This window comes from Dermochelys coriacea, chromosome 3, assembly GCF_009764565.3.
Source record: "Dermochelys coriacea isolate rDerCor1 chromosome 3, rDerCor1.pri.v4, whole genome shotgun sequence".
Taxonomy (NCBI): domain Eukaryota; kingdom Metazoa; phylum Chordata; order Testudines; family Dermochelyidae; genus Dermochelys; species Dermochelys coriacea.
This window is the reverse complement of record NC_050070.1, coordinates 101,670,690-101,698,072: the sequence shown is the minus strand read 5'-3', so window position 1 is coordinate 101,698,072 and position 27,383 is coordinate 101,670,690. Positions and strand designations below refer to the sequence as shown.

General features: G+C 39.4%; 1 protein-coding gene across 4 annotated transcripts in view; it reads right to left on the bottom strand.

The window, feature by feature from the left end:
- The window catches only part of ENPP3 (ectonucleotide pyrophosphatase/phosphodiesterase 3), an 88,323-nt gene that overhangs the window by 21,242 nt on the left and 39,698 nt on the right, over nucleotides 1-27,383 (bottom strand). For all 4 annotated transcript variants that reach the window (XM_043510978.1, XM_043510979.1, XM_038394600.2 and 1 more), the window contains 11 exons: nucleotides 26,905-26,970; nucleotides 25,030-25,102; nucleotides 20,274-20,382; nucleotides 19,967-20,095; nucleotides 18,493-18,524; nucleotides 9,716-9,843; nucleotides 6,755-6,821; nucleotides 3,850-3,937; nucleotides 2,681-2,853; nucleotides 2,545-2,596; nucleotides 1,587-1,741 (listed from right to left, as the gene is read on the bottom strand). In XM_043510978.1, coding sequence (XP_043366913.1) covers nucleotides 1,587-1,741; nucleotides 2,545-2,596; nucleotides 2,681-2,853; nucleotides 3,850-3,937; nucleotides 6,755-6,821; nucleotides 9,716-9,843; nucleotides 18,493-18,524; nucleotides 19,967-20,095; nucleotides 20,274-20,382; nucleotides 25,030-25,102; nucleotides 26,905-26,970 — 1,072 coding nt within the window. The remainder of the gene's footprint in view (nucleotides 1-1,586; nucleotides 1,742-2,544; nucleotides 2,597-2,680; nucleotides 2,854-3,849; nucleotides 3,938-6,754; nucleotides 6,822-9,715; nucleotides 9,844-18,492; nucleotides 18,525-19,966; nucleotides 20,096-20,273; nucleotides 20,383-25,029; nucleotides 25,103-26,904; nucleotides 26,971-27,383) is intronic.

Sequence of the window (27,383 nt, the reverse complement as noted above, 5' to 3'; positions counted from 1 at the left end):
GCCCTGTGGGACTGTGTAGTAGTTTTTACTCATTGGCCAGCAGGCCTAGTGGGCAGCCCATGGCTCAACAGTCCCTCGATCCAGCAAAGTCCTGGCATGGGGGGAGGAAAGGAGGCAGTGGGACTCAGGACCTGGCCCAAGTATAGTCTTGGTAACCTCTTCCTGATGCAAGTGACCAGCTTCCCCAGCTACTTTCTACATCCCCGCTCTCTCTTCAATTTGATGCATGGGTGCCCCCTCAACATGGAGTTCCCAATCAGTGTCAGCAGTTCAGTCAGTCAGATAAGCATTTCTCAACTCTCTTCCTAGAGCCCAGTTATTTTTCCTCAGCGGGGAGAAAAAAAGGGAGAAAAGGGTCCCACTTGGGTCTTGGCCACAGTCCAGACCCCTTCTTGTGGGTTGCTTTGCCTCCAAAAGCTGCAAGCCAACTACTTCTCCTTCATTCTCATCCCCACTGACCCACCCCTCTCCCAGAGTCCCCTTTTGAGCAGATCCTCCATTTGAAGTATGCTTCACAGCTGCTGAGGGGCAGGAAAGGGCCCGCTTTTCCCAGTACTGCTTCTTCATTCCCTGCAATTTCGACACCCATGGCTGGCTCATGCCAGCTGACTCAGGCTCACAGGGCTTGGGCTAAGAGGCTGTTGAATTGCAGTGCAGACATTCGGGCTTGGGCTGCAGGCTGGACTTTAGGACCCTGTGAGATGAGAGCATGAGAGATGCAGCCCGAGCCCACATGTCTACACTGTAATTAAAAAGAAAAGGAGTACCCGTGACACCTTAGAGACTAACAAATTTATTAGAGCATAAGCTTTCGTGAGCTACAGCTCACTTCTCACGAAAGCTTATGCTCTAATAAATTTGTTAGTCTCTAAGGTGCCACGGGTACTCCTTTTCTTTTTGTGAATACAGACTAACACGGCTGCTACTCTGAAAACTGTAATTAAAGAGCTCCTTAGCTTGAGTCAGCTGGCATGGACCAGCTGCAGGTTTTTAATTACTGTATAGACACACCATTAGTCTCTGGGTTGGGTCTGTAAATGTCCTCACAGACTGTAAGGCAGGTTCTCTGCCTCTGCTTTCCTATCCTGACTATTTCCCATTTTAAACAAATAGGTTTAGTTGAACTAACTTAACTGTTGTGCTTCGATCTTCGCATCTTTTGTGCCCCTATCAAGTGGCCATTTCCACATTTTAAAATAATTTTTAAGGTATTCAAGGTACAATTAGTTTTGATTATTATACAGGTTGTTTTTCAAGATATGCTAGATTTGGACAATTCAGGTATTTTTAAAAAGCATTATAAATATGTTGCTTAAACCCCCTGCCACCATTTGGAACCAAACACTAAACTGGAATTATATTGCTTTGGGGGAGTTAAATAAAATTCCACCTTTCCATTACCAGACTCCAAGTAAACTCAATCTGTTCTGTTCTCATAAGAAAAAATATTACATTGCAAAAAAGAAATAATCTGGAAGAGTCATATAATGTCCCCTGGTTCAGAACCAATTTTCCTAACAAATGCTCTGCATTTTGAGAACAGGGGGTCATTCCATTATGAATGGTAAGTATATTTGATAACCTACAGTTTTATTGACAGTGTATGCACTCCACAGTGGCATCCAGATGTTGTGACTGTATCCACTCACATACTGATAATGGTGAAGAAGGCAGTAGGTGTTTTGCTTCTGTAGAACTCTAGGTCTGCCATAGGGCAAATTATAGTTCTCCGCCTTCTTTACTAGAATGTAAACAATAGTTACTGAATTTTGTGCTTGTGAAAAGATTTTTCTTGACAGAAAGACATATGGGATGAGCAAAAATATACACCAAACGCAATGATGCTTTAATTGACTAAAATATGTACAATCTAATAAAGTATAAAAATGTTTATGAAAGATCTGTACTTCTGGATATTTGAAATTGTGGAACAATATTTTTCACAATATGTTTAAAATACATAAGTTACTCAAGTATGACAGAGAAAAAAATCACAAAAATCCAGGGCTTGATTCTCCTCTAATTTATGCTAAGTTTACACTGATACAGTTCTGTGGACGTCAGTGTGTCAGTGAAGTAAGAATCAGGCCCTAGCTGACTATGAAGTGTTATATAAACCAAGTGTCAAGAACATCCACCAGAAGAATCCAGTTATTCTCTCCAAAATTATGTGAACAGATGAAGGGCAAGAGATGGCTGAAAGGCTGGGAATAGTAGTTTTATCTCCTGTTTTCCTAAAGTACCTTGGGCCTGATCCAAAGCCCACAGAAGCCAATGGGTGTCTTTCCACTGACTTAATGGGATTTGGATCAGGACCCTAAGGAGAATTGTTGCTGTAAAAGATTCTCAGCCAACCTCTTCTCCATAGACAGGAAAGAGAAAGGGGGAAATTACTAATTATGGGCTAGATTTGGTCATCCTTGCTTACCTTCAGTAGCACTTTACTCTGCAAACAGTCCCATTGAAAGCAATAATATAAAATAAAAAAAACACAAGGGCATAGATTTTACATCACCCCTGCTCCTTTTATTTCCAACAACTTACTTCCTTCTGAGGTGAGATTTAATCTTTGATTTATTGCTTCCAAATCCGATGCCTGTAAAATATAATATTAGAAGATTGTTCAGGAAGAATTCATGTTCTGATTGATTTAAAACAAAACTCTGGACCCATTACTTACTAATGTGGCACATGTGCATCCTAACTTATCCAGAGGAGTTGATGTGGTAAAGGGGCACGAAGATGGAGGCGACTCTTCTTTTGAATGCGATGGATTATAGAAACGTGTCTTCAAAAGATGATTTAAACTGCCATGAGTTCCATTGTTTGGTGCAGGTTTAATACGCAGCAGATCTGATTAAACATGTTACAAAACATTTGAAATGTTTGCAAAAACATCCCAATGCCCGACAGAAGAAAATACCAAGAGTTTCATTTGCCTGACAGCTACTCCTTTATGCATTCCTTCTAAATATGACAGCAGAATTTCAATTACCTGAACCGCTTGGGAAACCAAAAATGCATACGGATAATTGAAACACTGAATAATAAAAGGCTGAGTTAATCGGAATTCAACAAAAACAAAACTGAAATAAATATTTAAAATATAATCCAGCACTGCAACAAACAATGAAGAACCTGGCTAATTAACCAATTGCTTATAAGTCAGGCAGTTGAGTTTGCAATTTGTTAAATATGGAGGGTCTAATAGTTTCCACAGTATAACATATCTGCTACATTTTATGTAAAGTTAAGCATTAAGGTGTTGCAGGCTGGTCATTTCTGGATAGTTTTTATACTTTTAAGTGGTGTTGTAGGCATGAGGTCTGATTATTTTAACCACGTTACAGGTGTCATTATTTGAGACCATTACATTATATGAGGAGGAGCACTGAAATGCTTCATTTTATGTGATCGTTAAAAAAATTACAGAAAATTCCACCTCAACCTTTGGGATACAGTGATCTATCTAAAGTTCTGACCAAGAGCTGCAACTCTGCAAGATTCCTGTCCCAAGATGACCACAGGGAGCCCCCATATGAGCTCATGCATATTTGCAGCACATATATTTGTTAGGAGCACCTTTCCACTTCATGATTCTGTCTCTAATCTTCCAATCAGGAAAATTTCCCTACTTTGCAGCTAATTTCTTGATAAGTGTGAGCCAATATACATAAACTTGAAATCCAATGTGATGTCCATGGCTGGGGCGAGGCATTTGGTACAGTGTTATTAGCTTCTGGATGTATTCACTAATGTTTCTGTAATCTTTGTCTTAGCTCATAACATATTAGCATCTGAAAACCTGCTTGTGCATTACTAGCTGCACTACTGGTTGTCTATACTCACCACACATTAGATTATAAATTTCTATGTTTTCAAAAGGTTCCACTTCAGTTTTTTCTTTAAAGCTTGGGCCATGTGCTATGAAGATAGCCTGGATTGTAATAATAAAAGCTGTTATCTAAAAGAATTCAAGCTAGAAAACAACAGGAGTTAGATTTTAAAAGAACTAAGAGTATTGGGGCAGATTCTGCACTCTGTCACAATAGTTAAAATCAGTGGGATTATTCTGATGTAAGAGAGCAGAATTTAGTCTGGCAAAAAATGCCTTAGGCACCTAACTACAAAAACAGGTTACCAGCTGTGGGTCACAAGCAGGTAGGCGCCTCCCTGCAGCCAGGGGCAGCAGAAGCTTCCTAACAGAGGGGAGGCCATCGGCACCTGAACCGTGGCCCCAGCCCTCACACCACCCCTTTCCCCCGAGGCCCTACTCCCGTACCGCCTCTTCACCCCAAAACCCCTCCCCCCATTGCTCGTCCTTACCGCTGGTAAAAAGTGGGGGGACCATGGCGCCTCCCCCTCCTCGTTCCAGCACCCCACCTGCAGTCTATACTCAGGCACATATCTCCATGAGAGGGTCAGGGCTGAGTACACACCCATGTCATCAGTATCTCCCATTGGCTATCCTAGATGGCTCCCCGCCTAGAGTGCTGCCTTTTATGAATTTCAGAGTAAGGTGCCTATCTCTCTGCATGCATTCTATAGAGAGCCTATGCACCGAACTCAGGCTTTGGGAATTGCTGTGTTGTTCCTGTGTTTTTCTAGGGCCTAAAAGTTACAATGCCTAAGTGAATCTAGCCCTAAGTGTCTTAGGCTCCTATGTCCCATTTTCAAAATTGATTTAGGCATTTAGGAGATTAAATCTCACAAAAGTTGATTGGATTTACACTCCTAAACACTAAAGTCACTTTTGATAATGGACCTTAGGCTCCTAAGTCACTTAGGATATGTCTACAGAGCATTTTGGAGTGCACCTCCTAGCCTAGTTAGACAGACTTGGGCTCACACTAGTGCTCTAAAAATAGCTGCACAGACACTGCTTTGAAGTTGGGGCACAGGCAGGAGCTTGGGCTCCAAACTCCACCCCTTCTCCCTAGGCTTCAGAGCCTGAGCTCCAGCCTGAGCCATAACTTCAAAGCATTGTCTACACAGCTGTTTTTTAGAGCACTAGCCCAAGCACTGCAAACCCAAGTCTATCAATCCGGGCTAGGAGGCTCACTCCAAAATGCTGTGTAGACATAAAACTTTAAGAACATTTTTCTCTGCATGGCTGCAGCAACTAAGGTCCATGATCTGGGCTGCTGGTCACTAGTTTATCAGAGTCCCAAATCACAGCTGAATTTAGGATTCCACCTGAGGCCTGGGTTTACACTGAGAAGTTATATCATCATAGTACGTCAATCAAGGGTGTGAAAAAACACACCCGACCAACATAGCTATGCCAACATAACCCCCAGTGTAGACACAGCTATGCCAATGGAAGAGGGCTTTTGTTGACATAGCTAACTTCGTTCAGGGAGGTGGTGTTCCTGCATCAACATAAAAACCCCTTCTGTTGATGCAGGGTGAATCTATGCTGGTATAGTCTCTGGGGTATAGATATACACTCAAATATTCTCAGAGTTTTAATCCAAATTCCCCTTTGGGATGCTCAAATCATCACTTAAGCATTTATATGCCTAAGAGTTAATGTGAGCATCCAAATATAGGTTTTGGACATACTATTAAAGACTCATTCATAAACTGAGAACAGGGTAGATGAACAGATGAAAAGGACTGAATCCTGAAACATATCTGTTATATAGAATGGGTCTGAAGCTTATTACCAACAAAGAATAGAGAATGCCGAACATATACTTCTGTTTATCTTTTTCCATAAAACAAAGACAGGAGGACATCAAATGAAATTAAAGGAACCAAATTTAAAAGGGATAAATAGAAATATTGCTTATACTCAGTATAAATGGCCATTAAACCGTGGAACTTACTGCAGCAGGATATCATTGAGGCAAATAAGCCAATAAATTCCATCAATTATTTAAATTTTTACATGACTAATAATATCATTTGCATTTAAACTAACTAGAATTAAAAACTTTAAGGGCTGACAATTAGCTATGGTCAGGAAATTGTGCCTCAAAGTATACAATATTGAACAAGTAAGTGCATTATGGAAATGTTTATGCTTCTCTCAAGCATCCTGAACTTGACCACTGCAAGAGACAGGAGACATGACTAGATGGACCAATGGTCTATTCTGGTATGGCATTTCCATTGTTCTTTTAACAGGAAAAGGATTTTGAACTGACTAATATAGAAGAACTCTTAATGCTTTCTGACTAGCACTTCTAAAGAACACAAACAGGATGCTGTCAAAGGAAAATATTATGAAGGTATATTACTACATTGTAAAGCACTAATTTGTCCTTACACATACTGTACCAGCAGAATAAATATGATTAATGTTCTCTATGAACATATTCCATCTGAAATGTAAATACTTGGTAAAAAATTAAGGAATTCCTGATGATTATGTTCTCATGTGCTTTTAATGTGGCTGTGTGAATTCTGCAGAGTTCTGTTTCTCACCATGATGTGTTTAGTTTAGGTACTGTCGTTTATATGACTCATATTTTTTAGATGCATTGAGACATGGCTAAGTATTAGACTCTTAAAGGTGGTGCACAATCATAGAACTTTGCAAGCACAATTGTGGCCGGTCTGAACATTTGATTGTCTCCGTACAAATGGTCTCTGTAGAGAGTAGATTTCCATGGTTAGAGGTCTGAATGCCAGTGTAAGAAATATCAGATTGCAAAAATTGTCATATACTACACTGTATGGCTTATTTACAGCAAATATGTAGTTGACTATACAGTGGGACATGCGATTTGAGAAGAAATCACCTTACCTCCATACTTTTAAACTCATTGTCATAGCCATGATTACCTCCACCACAAAATGTATAAGCTTTATCCCTAAGAAGAAATAATTTTATATTGTAAGTAAAAACGATACAACAAAAATTCTAATTACCCCAACAAATTGGACTTTGGGTTACCCCCTGAGAAGAATGTTGCATAATATTTTGCACAATGTTGACTTTTGCAGAGACCTCTGCTTCTCTTAGGTTACTTTAACCAGGAATTTACCCCAAGATTCTAGCTACTGTTCAGTACATTTATGCCTCTGAAATAATCAGAGTAAAAGGCTGACCTCTGAATTGGGAAGTTCCAAAAAATGCATCATCTACTTGGGGCTAGTTTTATAATAGCCTTCCTTACTATTCACATTGTAAAACAAGACTTCTGCCTGGAAAACCCAACTATGTTAGTCCTGTTGGAACAATTTCAGACAGCTTTACCTTATGAAGGAGCATTTACATTTAAATACACCATTCTAAAAATGTTTGCATTTTTCTACAAATTGCAGCCTTAGTTTTGATTTTGTATTTTAAATACAATAGAAATGTCATACTATTTGACTTACAATGAGTAGCACTTGAAAGAAGAAGACAAATATGAAAACACCCCAAAATAAATATTTCTCTTTAAATATCTAGGATAAATATTGGACACTACTCAAAATAAAATATGAAGTCAAATACTAAACAGGCATTTTACCCCTCTCTCAACAAAACTTAAGTTTTAAAAATATTATTAAATAAGATTACAGGAAAAATAAGTCCTCTGCTCAGAAACACACAGAAGGTATTTAAGAGAAAAGAGAAAGAGAGTATCTTAAAAACCATCCAAGAAGCAGGGAAAGGTTTAACCATCTGGAGATCATTTAGGAATATGTATCTATATGTAAAATACAGTACAAAATATATTTCCAAAAGGTTTGTGCCAGCTGAGCCAATAATAAGCGCAAGTAGAATTTGCACCTGTAGTGCATTTTCAACTGAAAGTGCAAATGGAATGAAAGGAGCTCACAATTTCTGACTTTCTAAGATTTATCACCTTCATTTTTCCACATGAAAATTGGTACCCTGACCCTACGCTTATAATTTATTACCACTGCACCTCTGAGTGCACACACAATATACATTTTTTTAAAATCTATTCCCATGTATTTACAGTGTGTGTATATGTAACACTGACAGACCCCGTTCATCGGTGGGCAGGATCAAAACTGGGACCTCTGGAGCTAAATGCATGCGCCTCTAGTGCATGAGCTAAAAGCCATTTGACTCTTAGTTAAGACTGGAGAACAGACTCATTAATCTCTCTCTGTAAATTGAAAAGGAGTACTTGTGGCACCTTAGAGACTAACAAATTTATTAGAGCATAAGCTTTCGTGAGCTACAGCTCACTTCATCGGATGCATTTGGTGGAAAAAACAGAGGAGAGATTTATATACACACACACAGAGAACATGAAACAATGGGTTTATCATACACACTGTAAGGAGAGTGATCACTTAAGATAAGCCATCACCAACAGCAGGGGGGGGAAGGAGGAAAACCTTTCATGGTGACAAGCAAGTAGGCTAATTCCAGCAGTTAACAAGAATATCAGAGGAACAGTGGGGGGTGGGGTGGGAGGGAGAAATACCATGGGGAAATAGTTTTACTTTGTGTAATGACTCATCCATTCCCAGTCTCTATTCAAGCCTAAGTTAATTGTATCCAGTTTGCAAATTAATTCCAATTCAGCAGTCTCTCGTTGGAGTCTGTTTTTTTTTTTTTTTTTGTTCCTCTGATATTCTTGTTAACTGCTGGAATTAGCCTACCTGCTTGTCACCATGAAAGGTTTTCCTCCTTCCCCCCCTGCTGTTGGTGATGGCTTATCTTAAGTGATCACTCTCCTTACAGTGTGTATGATAAACCCATTGTTTCATGTTCTCTGTGTGTGTGTATATAAATCTCTCCTCTGTTTTTTCCACCAAATGCATCCGATGAAGTGAGCTGTAGCTCACGAAAGCTTATGCTCTAATAAATTTGTTAGTCTCTAAGGTGCCACAAGTACTCCTTTTCTTTTTGCGAATACAGACTAACACGGCTGCTACTCTGAAATCTCTGTAAATTGTCTCAGTGCCACTAGATGGGACAGAGCACCACACCCAGCAAGTGGCTGGGTTACATATGCCTAGAATATATACAGTTTGTCTACACACGATTATAAGCAACTACGACAGCTAAGATCAGATAACTATTTCCATTCTAACGATCACTTTTTCAGTTAATCATATCAGTTAACCACATCATTCACTTTTTGGTATATGTTTCAGCCTTAGTCTCTTCCCAAAGGTGATTTATTTTTTCAAGTTTGAGTAAAAATGCAGAAAATGTGACAGAAAATAGACTTCCGCCATTGCAAAAAGGGTCCTGCAATGTTTTTTTGAACTGCTCTGCCACTGGTATGGCAGGAGATAGAAAGCTAAAACTTGACAAGGTAAGAGTCCTAATTAAAAAGTGTTTTGAATATTTCAAGGAAAAAGGACTGAGTTATGAGCCTTTGAAAAACTGCAGCACTTTTTGCATGACAGATTCTCATTAATTAAGCATATAAGAAGCCAGTTCTGTCAGCCCTAGATGGTTAACTGACGCGATGAGATATTTAGTGAAGGTGAACAATGAACAAGACTTCAATTCCCCTCATTTACCATGCTGATTTGAAGAGAAAACTCTATGCACACCATGTAAAGCAGTAGCTATCTGGCTTACACAGACAAACACAATTATTTCCTTTGATATAGCCCCCTAAACATTCATCTAACAGTCTGAAAAATCCAGCATTCTAAGGATCAACTATTGTCTTCACTGCAAGAGATGCAGTCTTTTCAAAATAGAAAGCAAATGACACATCTGTGAAGGAAATGAGGCATCTTGAACGATAAGGGTAAGAATCAATTGACAACCACAATTTACCTAACAGCCAACCACTGCCGGTCCACCATAAGATGAACTTTGTCAATGCGAATGTTGTTAGCATAATGGAATCGCTTTGGCAAGTTGGGTGTCAAGTAGGGTTTGAAATGTTGGTTGGGTTTTCGGCACTGAAAAACATGAAAAGGTCCAATCACGTTAAGATTTGCACTACATCAAACACAAACACAAACACATCATTCAGCAATGGCCATAGATACTGTGGAGATTGGCACACTAAATATACTGTATATATTGATTGATAGCTAGAACAATAATTTCTTCACTGACTTATTCCACCACATTTTGGTCCCAGTTGACAATGAATAGTAAAATGTCTTACTTGGATCTGTTACATAGGCCTTTGACAAGATGTATTGTAAGTGTGTCAGTCCTTAGTAGGAGGCTATTGTAAAGTTATTGATAAGAACAAAGAACTTGTAATGGTAAAGATATTGGTATATGCTATGGTTAATGTTATTGGCATCCATACCTGCAGTTAGTATATCAGTTCACATTCTATAAGCTAGTAGCTAAAGGTCCCTGAAAGTTACTCATTTTCTGCAATCTTTTACCAGTTTACCATGCAATAAATTGTGAAGAGGAATATATCCTTCACATGCCTATAAGGTGTCATACTGAAATCATGAAAAATTATAAGCATGCAAATCACTTTCTTGGAAAAAGTCAATATCCAACTTTTGGCATTGTTGTTTATAAATGTATATTTACTAAAAGAGATAAGATTTGCTGAGTTGCCAAATTGTAACTTTGAAACAATTTGAATAGATTCTAATGAATTTTAATATAACAAACGTTTTTTCTAACATCAGCTAGTGTAGCTACAGTTAGTGTTTCTTTCTGGTTAAGAATCTGTAGGATCTCAAAACACAGAAGTTGCCAAAAATAGAAGAATAAAGGACCATAAGTATATATTATGTGCCACAACAAGTACGGATCTGAACAAACAAAACCAACCTGGTGACCTCACTTCACAACTGACTGCCCCTAAAACCTTGATTAGGCTTTCTGAAATTCCTTAAAAACAATATATATTTCTTGTTTGAAATATGTAATGGGAATTTTAAAAAAATAATAGTGCAACTGTAAAAATCGAAAAGGAGTACTTGTGGCACCTTAGAGACTAACAAATTTATTAGAGCATAAGCTTTCGTGAGCTACAGCTCACTTCATCGGATGCATCCGATGAAGTGAGCTGTAGCTCACGAAAGCTTATGCTCTAATAAATTTGTTAGTCTCTAAGGTGCCACAAGTACTCCTTTTCTTTTTGCGAATACAGACTAACACGGCTGCTACTCTGAAACCTGTAAAAATCGAGACGCTTCCAATAATTCTGACTGGGAGATACTTTGTTTAAGGAATCTAGAAAGACTGAATTTTAGATAGGATCAGCTCTCATTTTAATGTTATCGGTAATAGTGATACCTATTGAGTTTTACTTCACTGGAGAATAGTGGTTCAATCTTACTGTTAAGCATCGGGAGGGCAGAAAAAAATGAGAAAGACTTTGTATGAGAAAGAAAGTGTGAGGCAGTGAAGGCTTATGTACTACAGTAGAACCTCAGAGTTACGGACACCAGATTTATGAACGGACCGGTCAACCACACACCTCATTTGGATCTGTGATTATGTAATCAGGCAGCAGCAGAGACCAAAAAAAAAAAAAGTAAACACAGTATAGTACTTTGTTAAATGTAAACTACTAAAAAAATAGATTTGACAAAGTAAGGAAACTATTCTGTGCGTGTTTCATTTAAATTAAGATGGTTAAAAACAGCATTTTTCTTCTGCATAGTAAAGTTTCGTAGCTGCATTAAGTTGAAGTTAAGTTGCAAACTTTTGAAAGAACAACCATAACGTTTTGTTCAAAGTTACAAACATTTCAGATTTACGAGCAACCTCCGCTCCCAAGGTAGTTAATAACTATGAGGTTCTACTGTACCTTTATAATTATCATTGTGCCTGCTAAAGCCAACTGTAAAATAGGAATCAAAGTAGCTATCAGCAGCCTCAGGGCTGCTCTAATTTGCTTCCAGTTGCCAATGGCCCAGGAGGTCATTCCTCAGCAGTGCGCCAGCCATGCCCCTTTTCTCTGAACCATAACTCCTCTAGTGCGGGAGGGAAAGATGTAGCACAGATCAGCTATTCCAGCTCTGTGTTACCTGAGGAGTCCCAGTTTCCCAAAGGAATATTCAGCTGGCCAATTAACATGGCTTTATAGTACCTATAATAGAGTAGTTTTTAAATTAAGGGCTGGTTTAAAGCTGACAGGCGGAGGAGCACGTGGTTCGGACAGAGACATCCATTAGGGGAGGATCTATTAACAGAGATTCTCTCTGTCCTCATAAGGAGGAGAGGATGGAAGATGATAAAATATGGGTAGGATCTGGTGAGAAATAGTCATATGAAAAAGAGTCCCTTTCAATTACATTACATAATGGCAGACAACTAAAAAGTGACCATTTTTAAGTGCTTATATTCAAATGCTAGAAGTCTAAATAATAAGATGGGTGAACTTGAGTGCCTTGTATTAAATGAGGATATTGATATAATAGGCATCACAGAAACTTAGTGGAATGAGGATAATCAATGGGACACAGTAATACCAGGCTACAAAATATATCGGAAGGACACAACAGATTGTGCTGGTAGGGGAGTGACACTATATGTGAAAGAAAACATAGAATCAAATGAAGTAAAAAAAAAATCTTAAATGCACCAAATCATACCATAGAATCTCTGGTTTCAGAGTAGCAGCCGTGTTAGTCTGTATTCGCAAAAAGAAAAGGAGTACTTGTGGCACCTTAGAGACTAACAAATTTATTAGAGCATAAGCTTTCGTGAGCTACAGCTCACTTCTGCATCCGATGAAGTGAGCTGTAGCTCACGAAAGCTTATGCTCTAATAAATTTGTTAGTCTCTAAGGTGCCACAAGTACTCCTTTTCTTCATAGAATCTCTATGGCTAGTAATTCCATGCTAGAATAATAAGAATATAGCAATAGGGATACACTGCTGACCACCTGATCAGGATGGTGATAGCGACTGTGAAATGCTCAGGGAGATTAGAGAGCCATAAAGATAGAAAACTCAGATTTCAATTATCCCCATATTAAGTGGGTACACATCACCTCAGGACGGGATGCAGAGACAAAGTTTCTTGACACCTTAAATGACTGTTTCTTGGAGCAGCTAATCCTGGTACCCACAAGCAATTCTTGATTTAGTCCTCAGTGGAGCACAGGATCTGGTCTAAGAGGTGAATAGAGCTGAACCACTTGGTAATGGTGACCATAATATAATAAAAGTTAACATCCATGTGACATGGAAAACACCAGAGCATCCCAGCACGGTAGCATTTAATTTCAGAAAGGGGGACTACACAAAAATGGGGAGGTAGGTTAAACAGAAATTGAAAGGTACAATGTCAAAAGTGAAATCCCTGCAAGCTGCACGGAAACTTTTTAAAAGCGCCATAATAAAGGCTCAACTTAAATGTATACCCCAAATTAAAAAACATAGTAAGAGAACCAAGAAATTGCCACCGTGGCTAAACAATAAAGTAAAAGAAGCAATGAGAGGCAAAAAGGCATCCTTTAAAAAGTGGAAGTAAAACCCTGATGAGGGAAATAGAAAGGAGCATAAACTCTGGAAATGAAGTATAAAAATATAATTAGGAAGGCCAAAAATGAATTTGAAGAACAGCTAGCCAAGGACTCAAAAAGTAATAACAAAATTTTTTGTAAGTACCTCAGAAGCAGAAAGCCTGCTAAACAACCAGTGGGGCCACTGGACAATTGAGATGCTAAAGGAGTGCTCAAGGACGATAAGGCCATTGCGGAGAAACTAAATGAATTATTTGCATTGGTCTTGGTCTTCATGGCTGAGGATGTGAAGGAGACTCCCAAACCTGAGCTATTCTTTTTAGGTGACAAAGCTAAGGAACTGTTGCAGATTGAGGTGTCATTAGAGGAGGTTTTGGAACAAATTGATAAATTAAATAGTAATAAGTCACCAGGACCAGATGGTATTCACCCAAGAGTTCTGAAGGAACTCAAATGTGAAATCGCAGAACTATTAACTGTGGTTTGTAACCTATAATTTAAATCAGCTTCTGTACCAAATGACTGAAGGATAGCTAATGTGACACCAGTAATTAAAAAGGGCTCCAGAGGTGATCCAAGCAATTACAAGCTGGTAAGCCTGACTTCAGTAGTGAGCAAACTGTTTGAAACTAAAGTAAAGAGCAGAATTGTCAGACACATAGATGAACATAATTTGTTAGGAAAGAATCAACATGATTTTTGTAAAGGGAAATCATGCCTCACCAATCTACTGGAAATCTTTGAGGGTGTCAACAAGACGTGGACCAGAGGGATCCAGTGGATATAGTGTATTTAGATTTTCAGAAAGCCTTTGACAAGGTCCCTCACCAAAGGCAAAGTAAACAGTCATGGGATAAGAGGGAAGGTGCTCTCATGGATTGGTAACTGGTTAAAAGTTAGGAAACAAAGGGTAGGTATAAATGATCAGTTTTCAGAATGGAGACAGGTGAATAGTGGTGTCCCCAAGGGGTCTGTACTGGGACCAGTGCTATTCAACATATTCATAAATGATCTGGAAAATGAGGTAAACTGTGAAGTGGCAAAATTTGCAGATGATACAAAACTACTCAAGATAGTTCAGTCTAAAGCAGACTGCAAAGTTCTCACAAAACTGGGTGACTGGGCAACAAAATGGCAGATGAAATTCAATGTTGATAAATGCAAAGTAATACACATTAGAAAACATAATCCCAACCATTCACATAAAACAAACAAAGTAAAGTATTTCTTCAAACAATGCACAGTCAACCTATGAAACTCCTTGCCAGAGGATGTTGTGAAGGCCAAGACCAGGTTCAAAAAAGAACTAGATAAATTCATGGAGGACAGGTCCATCAATAGCTATTAGCCAGGATGGATAGGGATGGTGTCCCTAGCCTGTTTGCCAAAAGCTGGGAATGGGTGACAAGGGATGGATCACTTGAAGATTACCTGTTCTGTTAATTCCCTCTGTTGCAACTGGCATTGGCCACTGTCAGAAGACATGATACTGGGCTAGATGGATCTTTGGTCTGACCTAGTATGTCTGTTCTTATGTACTTTTGCATCACTCTCAGGGCTGGACTTAATTGTGTCTAGCTGTCTATGGCCCTTAGGGACCATTCCAGGAGCTAGAGAACACCAGAGTAAAGCAATGCTCCAAGCACGTACTGTTTTCCCTGGTTATGCCCCCTACCCTGGAAGCAAGCAGTGGGGTGCTCTAGAACCACTACTGCTGGTTCTGTGCCACCCAGGGGTTCCCCTACACAGGCAGAATCCTTATGCAGCTTGTTAAGCCAGCGAATTGGTCTCTTTGTACCATCAGAGCAGCACAAAGGGCGATAGTGGATGTAAGAATCTGGTCTGAGGTGTTCAGCTGCTAGAGCTGTATACTCTGTTAGTATTAACCCAGTGAAATGAGAAGTGAGCCTGGACAATCAAATAAGCAACTGAGATTGATAAATTTTTTTTTAGAAAAGGATTCTCCGAGATGGCTACATGACACCTATTATATATGCCATGAGACAAGGTCACTCCTTAAACTCTATATGTTCTCATCTAGGGAAAAGATAAAGGAAAACATCAAATGATATAACAGAATACACCAGTAGTTGGTGCAAGAAAAATAGACTGAAAGAGGCTGGGAACCCTGGGCTGCACTACATACTCATGACCAACAATAGAAAGAAAAGAGGGAATTCCCAAAATTCTGGGCTATAACTATATGACAGACATTTCACATCTCTTTTCATAGACTCTGAATGGCTATTTGGATTATTTAGTTAACACTTAACTACTTAACAGGGATGGGGAGCTAATAACTGGTGACATCAAGAAAGATGAGGTGCTTAATGCCTATTTCACTTCAGTCTTCACTAAAAAGGCTAATTATGACCAGATACTCAACATAATAAATATTAACAACCAGGGGGAAGAAATGCAAGCCAAAACAGGGAAAGAACAGGTTAAAGCATATTCAAATCAGCATTGCCTAATGAAATTCATCCTAGGGTACTTAAGGAACTAGATGAAGCAATCTTAGAATGGTTAGCAATTATCTTTGAGAACTCCTGAAGAACAGGAGATGTCCCAGAAGACCAGAGAAGGGCAAATATAGTAACTATCTTTAAAAAGGGGAACAAGGAGGATCCTGGGAATTATAGACCAGTCAGTCTAACTTCAATACCTGGAAAGATATTGGAACAAATTATTAAACAGTTGATTTGTAAGCACCCAGGGGATAATATGGTTATAAGGAATAGTCGGCATGGATTTGTCAAGAACAAATCATCCAAAACCAATTCAATTTCTTCCTTTTGCTGACCTTTTGGATGCGGGGGAGCAGTAGATGTGATATAACTTGATTTTAGTAAGGCATTTGACACAATCTCACATGACAGGTTTCAGAGTAGCAGCCGTGTTAGTCTGTATTCGCAAAAAGAAAAGGAGTACTTGTGGCACCTTAGAGACTAGCAAATTTATTAGAGCATAAGCTTTCGTGAGCTACAGCTAAGTGAGCTGTAGCTCACGAAAGCTTATGCTCTAATAAATTTGCTAGTCTCTAAGGTGCCACAAGTACTCCTTTTCTTTTTGCGAATCTCACATGACTTTCTCATAAGCAAACTAGGAAAATGTGATCTCAATGAAATTACTATAAGGTGGGTGCACAACTGGTTGAAAGACCAAACTCAAAGAGTAGTTATCAATGGTTTGCTGTCAAATTGGGAGGGCATATTTAGTGGGGTCCTGCAGGAGTCAATCCTGGGTCTGGTATTATTCAATATTTTCATTAATGACTTAAATAATGGAATGGAGAGTATGCTTATAAAATCTGCAGATGACATCAAGTTGGAAGGAATTGCAAACACTTTGGAGGATGGGTTTAAAATTCAAAATGACCTTGACGAATTGGATAATTGGTCAGAATTCAGCAAGATGAAATCCAATAAAGACAAGTACAAAGTACTTCACTTGGAAGGAAAAAAAATCCAATGAACAACTACAAAATGGGGAATAACTGTCTAGGTGGTAGCACTGCTAAAAAGGATCTGGAGCTTATACTGGACCACAAACCAAATATAACTCATCGGTGTGATGCAGCTGCAAAAAAAGGCTAATATGAGTCTGGGGTGCATTAACAGGAGTGTTATATGTTAGACACAGGAGGTAACTATCTTGCTCTATAGGCATGGGTGAGGCCCCCGCTGGAGTACTGTGTCCAGTTCTGGGCACCACAATTTAGGAAATATGTGCATATTGGAGATAGTCTAGAAGAGAGCAACAAAAATGATAGAAGGTTAAGAAAACCTGATCTATGAGGAAAGGTTAAAAAAATGTAGTTTTGAGAAAAGAATACTGAGGAGGGACCTGATAAAAGTCTTCTAATATGTTAAGAGCTGTTCTAAAAAGGAGATCATCCATTGTTCTCCATACCCACTGAAGGTAGGACAAGAAATAATGGACTTCATCTGCAGCAAGGGAGATTTAGGTTAGATATTAGAAAAAACTTTCTAACTATATGGGTAGTCAAGTTCTCGAATAGGCTTCAAAGCATAGATGCCGGCTCCATGGGTGCTCTAGCCCTGAAGCATCCATGGAAAAAAATTAGTGAGTGCTTAGCACCCACTAGCAGACAACTCCCCCCTTCCTCCCAGCACCTCCCGTCCACTGGCGGCCCCACCGATCAACTCCTCCCCCTCCCCACCAGTACCGCCTGCCCACCGTGATCAGCTGTTCTGCATTGTGCAAGAGGTGCTGGGGGCCTGGGGTGGAGTGGGGGCGGGAAGAGTCGGGGCAGGGGTGGGAGCTTCGGGAAAGGAGGCAGGTGGGGGCGGGACCTGGGGCGGAGCGAGGGGTTGAGCACCCCGGGGCCCCGAGGAAGCTGGTGCCTGTGCTTCCGAGGAAGGTTGTGGAGTCCCCATCATTGGAAGCTTTTAAATACAAGTTGGACAAACACCTGCCAGTGATGATCTACATTTACTTAGTCCTGCCACAGTGCAGTGGACTGGCCTAGATGACTTCTCGGGGTCCCTTCCAGCTCTACATTTCTATGATTCTATGATTAAAAGTTTAAATGCTAAATTCAATCTAAATTATAAAGACAAAGAAATGCAAAAATGAAGCTTCCCACAATAACATTAATTTGGCCACCTTCCCCCTCCCTCCTATTTTAAAGTAGATACTGAACTCTGTAAAAAGTATTGAATTAGCCAGCGAAAGAAAAAAAAGGAGAAGAAATTACTGCACACATTATGAGGCCGAGTTAACGTTCCTGTAGGAAACCTGGGCCTGTTTCTCCACTGCCTGGCATTTGTTATCTAGATGCCAGCTCTCAGATAACTCTTTCTCCACCTGCCAGGTGGTGGGGCACACTCTGTGGATCCACTCCAGTGCAAGTCAACCAATTCCTCCTACTCTGGAGTGTGGGAAATTTTCTTCCCTTGATCTCCCCATAGAGATCCCCTGGGCCAAGCCCACGTACAAACTGCAGCATCGAGGATTTACTTCTGATTGTACTCAGAGTCACCCTTGAGTCAATATCCCCACTAAAAACGATATGGAACTGGTGCAAAGGTTAGGATTTGAGAAGTGCACATGAAGTGCAATATAGCCACAAAAATATGACTTTTAATCAAAATACCATGAAGAGGAAATAAATGTACAAAAGTTTACTCACGGTAAGGTTTTTAACAATTCCTTCAGAATCAACTGTTTAAGAAAACAGACAATAGAATAAGTTGCATTCAAGCTATTGAAAATTCAAAGCGCTGTGCAATAATTTGCACTATTTTTGCATCCACTTGTATACTATTTGTAAAAGTGAGCACCAAGTGCTTTGTCAGCCTGTGCAGATTACCCAGCCATGTACTTATTAGCTGCCAGAATCACTAGGTGGGAACCCAAAAAGGTGGACTGCAGAAAGCTGCCATGGCAGTACCTAACCAAAAACAAACTGACAAATCACTGGAGACAGACTCTCCACCTCTACCCCGCCCCCGCTTTGGAATATCAGATTTTCAGTACTGGACAAGATCTGGATCACTGGTCCTTTAAGTGTTATTTCTTGGCTTTTGCAGTGGTCATACCTCATGCTTCAGAGAAAGGCAAATCTGCTGCCATAATTCATCATCCACACTTTGAGAGAGAGATTTTAATCTTTGTTGTTAACATCTAGTTTTGAGTTTGTTTTTATTTTTACTGAACCCTTCTGCTTTAGGGAAGGCAAATGTTTTTTAGGGATAATAAGATGCCCAGAAGAAATGAGACAGTAATTACATTAATAATTTAAAAAATGCTAAATCTTATTCATTCCCTCCTCTGAGCTTGTCTATTCTGTTTCTGTCTTGTTTAGAGTGCAAGCTGCTCAAGGCAAGGACTGTCTTTATTTTGTGTGGGATCTATCCTAATGCCAAGCACCTTTGCTGTACATTAAAAATGTGAAATAATAATGAATAAGCACAATAGCTTGCTGGCTCCTAAGACCCTAAAACAAGCATGACTTTTATGTAGGAATTCTGGATGCTCATTGAAACGAGTGACTTCAGGCTTTTACTTTACCCTATTCTATTCCCTGACTGAGAGGGAGAACTTTCGTCAAACTGATAACATCATACACTACAGGCTCATTTAAATGGTCTCCATTATTATTAATTTGTATTCTGATGTCTCCTAGAGATCTCAACCGAGATCAGGGCCCCACTGTGCTAGGTGCTGTACATACACGTATTAAGAGACAGTCCCTGCCACGAAGAAATTACAATCTAAATGGAGAAGACAGACTCCAACTGGGAGAAAGGCAACATTATTATTCTCATTTTACAGACAGGAAACTGACACACAGAGATTAAGCGATTTGCTGGTGGGCAAGAAATCTGTGGCAGGGTGGGAACTGAATACAAACCTATCCTTTCTTTTTCCACATGAGATGTGCAATCTGTCACAAGAGTTTTTATCTTTTAGCATCATCTGAAGTTACAGTCAAAGATCACTCTTGCAACATTGTTTCCATGAGCCAAAGACATGGTCAGTTGCCACAAAAAAGTGTTCACTATAGACATCCCCAAGGTTCAAAACTATTGATTATCCACTTTCCTTATTTCTTTCCTTTCTGCTGTGCTGGTCGTGCACTAACAGCATGGGTTCACACTTACAAGTAAAGTAGTCTTCTGGAACATTGTAAGCCCGAATGCGAGCTGCAGGCCCATTATACATGTAGAAATTAATGTGATTAAAATAATCCGTCATGTATTCTAACTGGTTGCAGTAGGTCTTATCCATTCCTAAAACGAGAATACATAAATATTTATTTTGTTATATTAGAAATTGCAATATTGACAAGACTATTTATAGTAGTTTATTAAAATAGTGACCATGAACACCAGACACAAGGAAGAGAATAAACAAGGATATATAGTAGAACAGATACTGAAAAGTTAAGTACAAAACTAAATAAAGTACCATGATCAGCCAAAACAATGAGATTTACACAGTTGTGCAGGTTCCTCTGTTTTAGTCCCTCCATTAACATTCCCAATGCCTCATCTGCTAACTGCAAGGCTTTAATGACCTAAAGAATAAATAGAGTTTCATTAGAATTTCTCCTTCCTGTTGATTGCAATACCCCTAAGCAATCTATCAGACTGTATAATCAGAGTAGGGAAAAATAAGCAAGTTTCTCTGTCATCTTTCTACACTTAATTTTTTCTTTGTTTTTGAGCTCAAAAACAATTCTGTCAACATCACTGCATTTTATTACTGTAAACGCCCACCAAATCCACAAAGCAAAGCATGGTTTGTATTGCTTTCTCTGTATAGAAGAAAACCCCAAACCACCATATTAAGTTTTGCTATACTACATTAAATAAATTTTGTATAATAGATGCTAAATCTTGTGTTTAACAAAGTGCCAGAGTCAGGTCAAATTTGACCCCAAATGTAGGATTTAAAAAAAATATATTCTTTTATAAAACCTAGAAACAGCGATAAGGAAATTATTTTTCTTGCATGTATTATTTTAAATCTGAGAGCATCCCTTTATTATCAATAAGCACCATTACAACAATGCATATATATACTGGGCCAACTGTTCATACAATAATAAAGTTGTAATTACATTGAGCTCTTACCCCTACAAAGTAAATTTCCCTTTCCAACTTGGATAACTAAAACCCTCCTTCTAAACTTCAGATGGCAAGTACACCCAAAACAAAGAGCAGTTCCCCTTTGGCATCCCACCTCCCTTTTCATGCTTGCCAGCTCATGTGGTACAGAAGAAGAGATCGCCCAAATTTTTTCTGCTGCTAGGCATACCTCTTCACCCTCCTAACAGAAAAAAGACATACACTTAAATAATTTAAAATACATAAGTATATGTATTTGGTCTGATCCTGCTTCCTGTTTATAGCATTTCATGTGTAACTAAGAGGGGATAACTAAGTTAAATCACAGGCTTTATTTCTCTCTCTCTCTCTTTAAAAAAAAAAAAGAATGACCACTTTTCTTGAATAGTTGGAAGAACACCAAGACAGAATGACAGGTTTCAGAGTAGCAGCCGTGTTAGTCTGTATCCGCAAAAAGAAAAGGAGTACTTGTGGCACCTTAGAGACTAACAAATTTATTTGCTGTTAATAGCTCACCTTACCTGATCACTCTTGTTACAGTGTGTATGGTAACACTCATTGTTTCATGTTCTCTGTGTATATAAATCTCCCCACTGTATTTTCTACTGCATGCATCCAATGAAGTGAGCTGTAGCTCACGAAAGCTTATCCTCAAATAAATTTGTTAGTCTCTAAGGTGCCACAAGTACTCCTTTTCTTCAAGACAGAATGGAGTGTTCACCACAGCATAGACTGAGAGAATAACAATAGCTTTGATTCTGTTCACACAGGCAGTTATGAATAGACCCAGGCAATTTTTTTTGGACAAACAGCTTATTCACTGAAAAATGCAGTTTCAGGTTAACCACAACTATTTGCAAATTTGGGTCGAATTCAACAGACAGTAGTTTTGGCCCCCAAACAAATGAAAAATAATTTTTTTAAAAGTCAAACTGTTTTATTTTGATATTTTCTAAATTAAACAAATTGTCTTTTCATTTCTAAACTATGTTTCATTTTGAAATTTCACTAGATTTATTTAAAAAACAAAAAACAGTGGAAAAGGAAATGAAATAAGAAAATTTGTTTTGGATCAAACTAAAACATTTTATTTCACCCCAAATGAATTTTTAAATACTTTTATTGCATTGAGAAAAAAATAAAATATTTTTGTTGCGTGTTGATCTGAAACAACATTTTTAAAATATATTTTGGTTCAGCCACAGAACCAAAAAATCAATTATTCACTCAGCTCTAGTTATGAAGAAACATACAGTAACTTTCAGATTCTTATGATTTCTGATATCATGATACCACCAGAAATCTTATATTACGTTGCAGCTTTATGTACTACTTAGGCCCGGTCTACACTAGGAACGTACATCGGCATAGCTATATCTCCGGGGAGTGAGAAAAATCCATACCCTTGAGAGATGTACCGATACTGACCTAACCCCCAGAGTAGACAGTGCTTGATCAACGGAAGCATTCTTCCGTCAACTTAGCTACCACCTCTCCGGGAGGTGGAGTGATTACACTGACAGAAGAATCTTTTTTTCAAAGAACTCAGTGTATATGATGGATGGTTCTCAATCAATAAGCTGCGGATTAATATTTGGTTTTATCCTCAATGTTCAATGACCCTAGGCCTTATTTACAACACACTACTGATTTACAACATACTACTCAAACCCTGCTCTGAAGACAGAATTATTAATTTCCACATGGGCTTCTTTGACACTCATCACTATAGTAGCATATGAGTGCTCCACAAACATTAATTTATCTTTAGACCACAACTGTGAGATGAGGGACCACTATTATCCACTTTTTATAGGTCAAGAACTGAGGCACAAAAAGAGGAAGGACAAAAGTATCCACTAATTTTGGGTGCCTGTCAAGGGGGCTGGCCCTTAAAGGGGAGTCAGGGACCAGTCTAGCTTTGACAGCAGAAGAATGATGAGACTCAGAAATCTTGGGTTTCATTCCATGCTCTGGAGAGGAGCATAATCTATTATTCCCAAATGTGATCCCTTTTGCCCTGTCTCCTCCAACATCCTGTCCCTGTCCCAGTCTTGTCTCTTCCCCTATACCGGGATGCTTGCCCCAGTCCCCTTCTCCACTCCTCAGGCTTCTCATCCAAGTTCCAGTCTCCTTGTCCAGCCAGTCCTAATCTCCCCATCCCTGTCTTCTTTCCCTGCTTTTTCTATTTTCCCCCTCCTGGTTCTTCATCTGATGTTCTTCCCTTTCCCCTGGCCTTCAGTCATCTTTATGCCCTGCCTTTATTTGCCCCCTATACTGGCTCCAGTCCCAGTGTCCCTTTTTGGGCTCCGCATCCAATCTCACTCTCCCACCTCATCCCCATCTCTGGCTCCTTGTCCAAGTCTCTGCTCATCCAGCTCCAGTTCTCCCCCCACACACAATTCAGCTCCTTGTCAGATCTGCCCCCTTTCAGACCCACTCTCAGCAGGCTCCTCCTTTCAATCTCGTCTCCCTCCCCTCCACGCAAATGTGCCTCTTGTCCTTTCTGCATTCTGGTCGAAGGCAATCATTCAGAGCACAGGAAAGATAGACTTCCTATTTTCAGTTCTGATACCCAGAACCTCCCTGGGCCAGAGCATCCAGGAGCCACAACTGTAGGGAAAGTCAAGCTTTGCCCCGTACTCCTTGGCTGCAGCATGCTCAGCAGTTCTGTGGGGAAGCATGAGAAGTCCAGCCACATGTAGAAGCTGTCAGGGGATGGAGTATGTATAGTCACTCTGTGGCTAATCATCAGCACTAGGATCCGTGAAGAGCTGGAGCATGCTCAGTGAGGGAAGAGCCTTTGGAGATTTTAGCTGCTTAAACTCTAAGAAATCTCTACTGAGCATGTGAAAACAGCAGCTTTTTCAAGGGCTTATAACTTGTCCAAATTTGGGTGAACACAAAGGTCAACTCTTCTACCAAATTTCAAGTTCTTGCCCCTCACTATGGGAGCACTAGAGCTTTTCAAAGAAACATTTGCCAGATTTTTTTTAACATTGCAAAAGAACACGTTTTTCCCTAGCCTCATTTTTAGACAGATCTGAACCATTTTGGCTGAATTTTTTTTTTTTAAAGTTAGGCTGTGACAGACCCCTGGCATGAAAAATTTCAGCCCAAATGGTTAAAGTTTGGCAAAATCATAAGCAATTGAAAATAGGGCCTTATAATGGGAAGTGTTGAGCAACCTTAACCTTATCCTTAATCTTAATATGAATAAGGAATGTAAACTCTCCTGCTTCTAGACATAAACCATCCACTAATCAACATGGATTATGCATGGGTGAGGAAGAAATTTCCCCTGTAGGCTGGTTGTTCTATACTTGTCCACTAGAGGGACGATAATATCCTTTGAAGGCCACTTTTAGAGACAGAACACTGAATTAGATCAACTATTGGGTTGATCTGGTATGAAAATGTCTATGTTTCCTAGGAAGAAGTGTTCTGTGTGCATGTAAGTGAAAGTGAAATATGCTTTGAGTTAGGAATAACACAAAATGCAATGAATGATGTGGACTAAATAAAATATATATTAACTAGTGTTTGTATTATATTTCGCATTCATAAAAGGATTTAGCCAGCTCTAAGAATTTGTCACGTGGCTTTCAAGGATCACCTATCAGCCAAATGAAAGTTTGTTCTGAATATGTCCATGGTTGAATTTTAATATCCTTCCTAGAACTGTGTAGGTCTGAACCAATTTTCTGCAACTCTGGTTAGACTAAAAGAAAAGGAGTACTGGTGGCACCTTAGAGACTAACAAATTTATTAGAGCATAAGCTTTCGTGAGCTACAGCTCACTTCATCGGATGGTTAGACTACAGCTCTGCTTTTGTACTTGCAGCAGTGCTGGAACCATGCCGGGGTGGGGCTGACTACTCTCAAGAGGCTAAACAAAATGAAAATAGGGATGTTGATGGTTAGCACTGTTTGTTGAATTCCAGTATTGAATAATAGTTACTATGTGTAATTAACTAAGGCATAAAGCAAAGTCATGCTAATCAGGACTCTGCAATCCCTTCTGAACTATATAAATTACTGTATACCATTATTTCTGGAGCAACTTAGTTTAAGATTAAAAAACTACAACTTACTCCACCACTAACTGGTCCATATGAGTGTCCAGAACTATCAGGTTCTTCAATATACAAAGTATAGAAATCTGGCCTAGAAACCAAAGAAAAGAGCACTGTGAGAATTTGGGAAAGTTTCTGTAAAATCTTTATTTAAAGAAAGAAAACACTGAATAAAATTCCAAGGAAACAAAACAACTTACCTCAGTTTAAGCAGTTTCCTCTCAATTGCTAAGTGAGAATAAACACTTAGGCCCACATTTCCAGAAGTGGCCTTCAATGTCTTTAGTTGAGCGCCCAGAAATAGTGACACTCAAAATTAGAGGCCATGTCCAGTGGTGCAAGTGGAATCCATTTCTGACCAGTACAGGGGGAAAGGGGGCATCAGCTAATGGGGGGCATGTGACCCTCCACGTGACTCTGCCCCCCCCAACCAGTCCCCCCCAGCTCTCCTCATTCTCTTTCTATGATCCATCCCCCTTACCTGGGGTGGGGGGGCTCTCTGTCCTCCTCCTGCTGCCCTGGAGATTTCTGAACTGCAGTGGGGAAAGGAACAGAACGCTGGGCCCCATGCCTGCAGCTCCTCCGTCTGTACAGCAGCAGCCCCACCAGAGGACAGGGCTGGGGGCGGTGGGGCTGGAGGCAGTACAACTGCGCCAGAGGACAGGGCGGGGGGGGGGGGTTGCCTGAACCACAGGGCTCTCCCGGGAACCACAGCAGGGAAAGGAGCAGAAGGTGACAGCTCTTCTGGCAGCTGTACCGCCCCCGCCCTGTCTTCCGGCGGGGCTGCTGCTGTACAGACAGAGCCAGAGGAGACACAGCTCCATGGAAGGCCCAGCGGCCCCACATTCTGCTCCTCCTATATCTTTCCGGTACACTGTACCAGCTATAAATAACTTGCCGGACCAGATCGCTCTACTTTCACTGCTGGCCATGTCTAAAATATCTGAGTCTACTGCCAGATCTCTTCCTGCTTTGCGGGGTGAGATTCCAGAGAACTTCATCTAACCCCCTATTTATATGAGGTATTCACCTATAATCCCTCACATAAAAGAATGAAAAGCTTTCTTTTAATTTATTCACAGGTAACACAAATTCACCTGGCAATTCATTGCCCCATTTGACTACACAAAAATAATTCTTAAAATAATATTATTTAACTTAGCCAATTACAAACAGAACAGGAACAAAATGGCCATCCAACTGCTAACCTACATTTCCCAGAATACCATAGACCTAGAGCCTGGATTCACAACCTCTTCTTTGGTATAAAAACTCTTGGCATGCGTCTATTGCAGGACACTCAAATTACAAGGAATTAACATTAATTCTTGTTTGCTAACCTGTAGCACATAGGAACAGAGTAAATTCCCACAAAACCACAGTAAAATAACTTTTAGAGAACTGAGCTGTAGTCTTCATTACTGTGTATAATGTACAATATTTATTCTTCCCAGAGAAGACTCTTAATTCTTTGATACACATAGATCCACAAAAGTACAGGCTTTATTAAACAGACTTTCTTCCTCTAACTCTCATCCAGATGTTATCTGGATGTCTCAGAATTCATCCAGAAAAAAAACAAAGAAAAAAGAAATTGTAAGCCAGCAATAGATAAAACAAACCTCAGCTTATACATTCCCATTCAGATATGTACACCCCACTCATACTGTCAGGGACTTGGTTTACCTCTTTCATCTCTACCTCTTGATCCAGGGAGATAATAGGCACAACGATAATTACAGCAGCCTTTTATATCCCAAGAAACAATAACTGAGCTAGCTAAATACAGCCTCACTTGTTTTACAAGCATATGAAAATAATGTGAAATCTATATGAGTGAAAATCCTTCTAGCATGTTTCTTTAACACTGAGTTGGATATTATCAAGCTTTACCTCTCTGATTTGGAACCATCAAGCCAGGTGAGTATTTCTGAAATTCTCTGTTGATATATAATTGATCTAAAATAAAATAATAATTAATAATTAGGTATTGTCAGCAAGCATTTCCCAATACAAAAAATATATTTTCTAACACCCAGGAATGCAAACTTTCCTGGTAATTCATTTAGGGCCTAAGAGTTGGAGTCAAAAGGATAATAGGTATATGTTTTTGAATGTTAATGAATAAATGAGATACTTACACTGTTTAATTTTCCAAATATTTTAAAAATATAACAGTTCTAATGACAATTAGTAAGGACCTGATCCTGCAAACACTTGAAAACATGCTTAACTTTGTACATGTACAAAGTTAAATAGGTATGTAAGAGTTCATAGGTTCAAGGCCTACGTTTCTAAAACAGACATGTATAAACAAATAAGAAGAACTGTTTCCTTTATATAGTACATACAATCCAAGGACTTTGATATAT